Below are 5,543 nucleotides of genomic sequence, written 5' to 3'. Positions count from 1 at the left end.
CCAATCCTATGTGACATTTACCCGTTATTTTTATTTTCATGCATGTTAGCACTCTATTCACACAAAACCCCTCCGCCCCAATTTACAGTTGTAACTAGGAATTGGCTTTACGAAACTTATTTTCGTGCTTCCCTAAAATCAGCTCGGACTTACCACTTGTACTACTTAATAGTATAAGTTCAGTCGATTTCAATAATTATAAATTTTATTTGATTGGCGGAGAGAGGTTTACAACACTCTTTCTTTAGTCCTTCAGTGACAATTCATAATTCTCACGTTGTATCCTTAACAATTAAGGATGTCCATTTATCGTGCGAGACTGGAGCCTGCGGGGACCCGCCCCGAACAGGGTGGGAAATTCCCAATTAGATAGAGAATGGAGGAGGGAGCAGGGATAATTTTTTTCCCGTTGGCTAAATGGGGATGGGGACAGGGATTATATTCCCCGTCTCAACCCGATTCCCCACTATATCATATAATTATATTATATCATAATAATTACTTCTTCTTCTTCTTCTTCTTATTATTATTATTAACTAATATTCTGTTTACGTAAACAAATATAGTTTATTATAATAATAATAAATTATTATTATTAATTATTATAATCTATATACCTTTTACAAAAATTATAGTATAAAAAGTTAGTTATTTTCTAATTTTCATTTCAATATTTTCGTAATTTAATACAATTCTAAATTGTTTTACACCTTAAATCATAAATATTGTAATATTTAAATAGAAAGCTTGACTATGATATTTTAATATTTAAATTTTAACTTTTAGAAATTATAAGATTGAATTATATTTTTACACATATAATAGTATTATTTTTATACTATTTTCTTTGAATGAAAAATTTATTGGAAATAACTCATTTAATATATATAATTTTACTTAGTTGAGAATAAACAAAATTTTTAAAAATGAATATATTAAAAAAAACAAACGGGATTTCCCCGCAGGGAATCTCTGCCCCGATCCCCATAGAAAATTTCGCAAGGACAAGAAAGGAAATAGAAGGGCAAGGATGGGAACGAGGAAGCCTTTTCCATGAACATCTCTAGTAACAATAACAATAATTAACAATAATGATAATGATATTGATACAATTTTCAAACGCAATTGAATTGAATACTCTCCGATCGTAAATCAATTTTTTTATTTTAATTACATATTTGAAAGTAAACCCCAGACATCAATAAGAATAGAAAACACAAATAAACACCACCTGAAACCTACTTTTCAGATTAACATTGAGGGTAAAACTTTGATTTGGTGTCATCTCATGCAAAGATTAGAACACAAAAATCAACATAAAACTTGATGAGCTCATCATAACTTCACTAGACAGAAGACTTTGGAAATACTTTACACTCAAGTCTTGAGTCTAATAGTTTGGCTTCTAAATATGAAAGGGTTAAGTGTCAAAAGGCCATCATAAAGCCAACACAACATGGCATAAAAAAGTGGAAAAGGCTTAATCTAAAACGTATCCCATTAGCGTTCTAGATAGCCAGCAATGTAGCGAAAATTGGAAAGCTTGATCTTTCACCTTTACAAACAGATTCCACCTGAATAAGTGGCTTCATATCTCTAGTATCTCTAGATTGAGTGGATACAAAAACTATTCTACTCTCTTTACTTCTCACCTTCCACCTATATTGGTTTTACCAAAACACAAATTACAGGGGTAGATATCTGCTCCGATCGAGTTCGTGAAAACCTATGATCTTGATGCCAAATTTCTATCATTCTTTTTACAAAGGGGCCAACCGAGCGGTCGATCATTCATTCATCTCATTAAAACAGTCAAATTGTTGTAACTTGTAATGTTTCTAAGAGTACCACTACCCCGTTTCACATTGGCTTCTACAAATCGTTTCCATGCCTTTAGTGGCCGATTTGCCTCACCCAATTCAGAGTTGCCTCCTGTTCTATAATTCCTGAACAAGCCTCTCGCTGCAAAACTCATGAACTCAGTAGGATCGATGTAACCACGCATTCTTGATATGAATCCACCCTCTCGAGAAAGACGCATTCTGAAATTCCAATCAGAAACAGATTGCTCTGCTGAGGAAACATCCAAATCGGACTGAGTTTGAGTTTCTTGCTTGGTGGGAGAATTGTAGTCAATGGAAATAAAGCTCCCACTACCAAATGACTCCCAATCAATTTGCTGCAACATAATGGCTGCTCGTTCTGTGCCACTCATTTGATGATTTTGCATATCCAACGCACGATCGTGAGCTAGTTTTTCAACTTGAAGCTTCATTTCAAGCAACCGATTTCCAACTCTTGAAGCAACTGCATCATATAACTTTCCCCTCGAGAACTTTTGTGCTTTTTCAGAGTTGAGTAAATCTTCAAATTCAATGGGATCACCTATTAGAATTGTCACCTGAATTTCCATGGTAACAACAACAAGAATAATTAAGAAAGATAAGACGAATAGTTTGAAAATATAAGTCTGCCGAGATACTAAAAGATTTATGAGATATATGGAAATTGATTACACAGAAAGAACAATATTTATATGAGACAAAGACTCATATAAATATTTATATGAGACAAAGACTCGGTAAATATATCGTCATTCACAAGAACCCGTTAAGCAACCCACCGTCTTTCCAATCTTGGGAATTTTAGCTCCAATAGGCATGATCTCCTGCATCCCCGTGTGAACAAATGGGATAACTGTAGGCACAGTGTCTGCATCTAAAATCAGCCTGCCAGGATAGGTAAACAGGCTGTGTAAAAACAGAAGAAAATATAGGAAGCTATGCTGTGAGAGACAGCAAAGATTCGAAGTCAAAATTCATCTATGGAAAAATGCACACTACTTAAATACCTTGTAACTAAGAACCAAACTTCCAAATTAGAGTCCATAACATTTTAAAAAAGCTACCAAAAATATGGATCTTCAGAAATACTTCAACCCATAATTATAAACCAAAAAACCAGTTCAATAGATGTCCACCTTGCAATGCCTCTTTTTGAAGAACCCATTGTTTTTCCACCATCTCGTGAACGACTTCCCTCTGGAAAGATGTGAACCCACCCTCCATGATTCAATTTTGAAATAGCCATGTCCATTCCCTAGGGCCATCAAGACAAAAAATAACGTGAAAAAACTAATATACAGATTAAAAATAATAATAAATATCAAGTGTAATGTAATAAAGCCAAAAGTTCAAACAAAAACTCAATCCATGCACAGACCAATTAGACTATGATTTTTCACAGATACTTCACTTTAAGAAACATGGAGTTCAATCTATCCAAACATCTTTATCTACCAGTAAAAGAAAATAGTAAGCAACTGAGAGGTCAAATAGTAAAAGAGAGGGATCCAAACATTGATAACCATATGACTTTTTCTTAAGCTTTTTAGACACCACTTCCACCCATTAGTTTCGTTGTTTTGTTGTCTACTTTTTAGGAGTGTTCTCAAAATTCAAGCCAAGTTTTGAAAACTAAAAAAAAGAAAATCTTTAATAACTTGTTTTTGTTATTGGAATTTGGTTAAGAATTCAAATACTTACTTAAGAAATATGAAAACTTGGGCAAAGAAAAATTGGAGAAACAAGCACAATTTTCAAAAACCAAATACTCATCAAATAGTACTTTAGAGAAATATATTATATTATTTGCCTCCAGACTAAGCATCCTAAGTCATCGAATTGGAATCCAATTATCAAACAAAAACAAAAATGTAAAAACGTTGAAACTGTATACACAATAAGTAATATTACATTCTCCAGGATCCTTCTTCAAGAGAAATATAAAGATAAGAGATACAGAATGGTTCTCAACACCTACATACGTCAGAAACAAAGGTAAAACTTCAGAAATTAGAATTTATACCACTCATTGCTAAACTTAACTCTGTTTAAAGATGATAAGTAAAGTATTTGATCATGTCTATAAACAGGTAATTGGAAGCAATCCATTGAAGGCAACCACAGACATGTCGACCACATTTCAAATGATAAACACCATGTATTCCATTCAAACTATACAAAACCTTTCAGAGCCAGTATAAGAAGAATTCTAAAGGCTGCAATACCTTCTGATAAATACCATCACCACGGGCAACTGGCAGGACTTTCACAGTACTAAAAAATGCAGAAGTGACAGAATTGTTAAAACATCGATCTGTTGCACATAGAGTCCATCTCAAGTTCTGGGCATCAAAAAGTACACTTGGAGGAAGCAGTGCTGCAATTACAAAAGGGTCGTCTACAGAGGCCACATGATTGCTAACCTGAAAAAATAAGAAGAAAAAATACAGTGTTCCATTGTTGCCACAAATTATTCAAGAGACACAGGCATGCACATATAATGCTAGCTATACTCTTAACTAAAATATTCCTTCATGTCTTGGCAATACATCTAGCCAAAAAGCCTGGAATTAACATCCAAAAATGCAATGGAAAAACAAGTTAATAACGATCCTCACTGTAACAAGAGGTTGGTCCTTTGGTCTTTGCAACACAGCTTTGTGTAGTTTCTCAAGACCGTATACCTATAAGATAAACCAAAGGATCAAAACAAGATAGCAAATAAATGATTCAATAAGAAAGCAAACCACAGATTCCACTCATTTTCAACACCTGTACACGATTCAAACCATGCATAAACACATGGCAAACATTCCCAAGAACAGGAACAACTACAGCCTGAAGCATCCGAAGAATGAACGATTCTTCTCCATCGTTGAAATCCTTGCCAACTGTCTCCGTCAAAATTAAACCACCCACACATAGACAATTCAGCTTTTACAGAAACCACAATCAAAACAATCACTTCTTCCTCACATACAATCTCTACAGCATATTTAGACATATATGTACATAAAATCGATAAATTAAAACGCAAACTTAAAGGTCATATGTTAGAATCCCCTAGGCCCGATAATATTAGTTTCTTCAAGAGATGAATCTCATAGACTCGTACAGAGCGTGAAGTTCCCAGGCAACTAGACAAGAAATCTAACTAAAACGCTAAGGAGGAAGCAATGGAAAAGGAAACAGCACCTCGCTTGCGATAAAAAACAGTGGAGGACGGCAAATCATGGCGAAAATCACGAAACCTCTGAAGCCAAAGACAGAGAGTGAAGGAGAAGTAGCTATCGGAGAATATGGCAGGTCTGTGGCGGTGGTTGTCGACGGCGACACGGAAGCGATCCCTGAGGCGGAGCTGGAGGGAGCGGGCCTTGTTCTTCCAGAGATCAGTCCGGTCGATGAGATTGTGAGCCATAGAATTTCAGAAAGAGGAATCAGAGCAGAGCGGGGAGAGATTGTAGCAGTGAAAATGAGGGAATAGAGAATCGGAGGGTTTGATCGGAGAAGAAAGAAGAAGGCGGCGGCGAGTGAGGGGTTTTTGTTGCGTGTGTGTCGGTGTATGATACACCTGTTTTCCGATCCGACTCATCAGATAGCTTCACTATCACGTTATTACGTTATATCCATTTTCGGATTTACAATTACTCTAAATTATAGCATTAAATATTTAAATTTCCATCCACATCCAAATATTTC

The 5,543-nt window shown here is 35.3% G+C and overlaps 1 protein-coding gene across 1 annotated transcript; it reads right to left on the bottom strand.

Moving 5' to 3' along the window:
- Window positions 1-1,435: 1,435 nt before the first annotated feature.
- On the bottom strand, window positions 1,436-5,543 carry LOC120071031. The gene is made up of 7 exons (XM_039023015.1): window positions 5,040-5,543; window positions 4,617-4,735; window positions 4,463-4,528; window positions 4,070-4,267; window positions 2,981-3,099; window positions 2,624-2,729; window positions 1,436-2,401 (listed from the first exon to the last, which is right to left on the bottom strand). Exons 1-7 carry the CDS (start codon window positions 5,260-5,262, stop codon window positions 1,796-1,798), a joined length of 1,437 nt encoding a protein of 478 aa, XP_038878943.1. The 5' UTR covers window positions 5,263-5,543; the 3' UTR covers window positions 1,436-1,795.

This window comes from Benincasa hispida, chromosome 2 (assembly GCF_009727055.1).
Source record: "Benincasa hispida cultivar B227 chromosome 2, ASM972705v1, whole genome shotgun sequence".
Taxonomy (NCBI): domain Eukaryota; kingdom Viridiplantae; phylum Streptophyta; class Magnoliopsida; order Cucurbitales; family Cucurbitaceae; genus Benincasa; species Benincasa hispida.
Note: the sequence above shows the minus strand (reverse complement) of the source record. Positions and strands in the feature narration are given on the sequence as shown.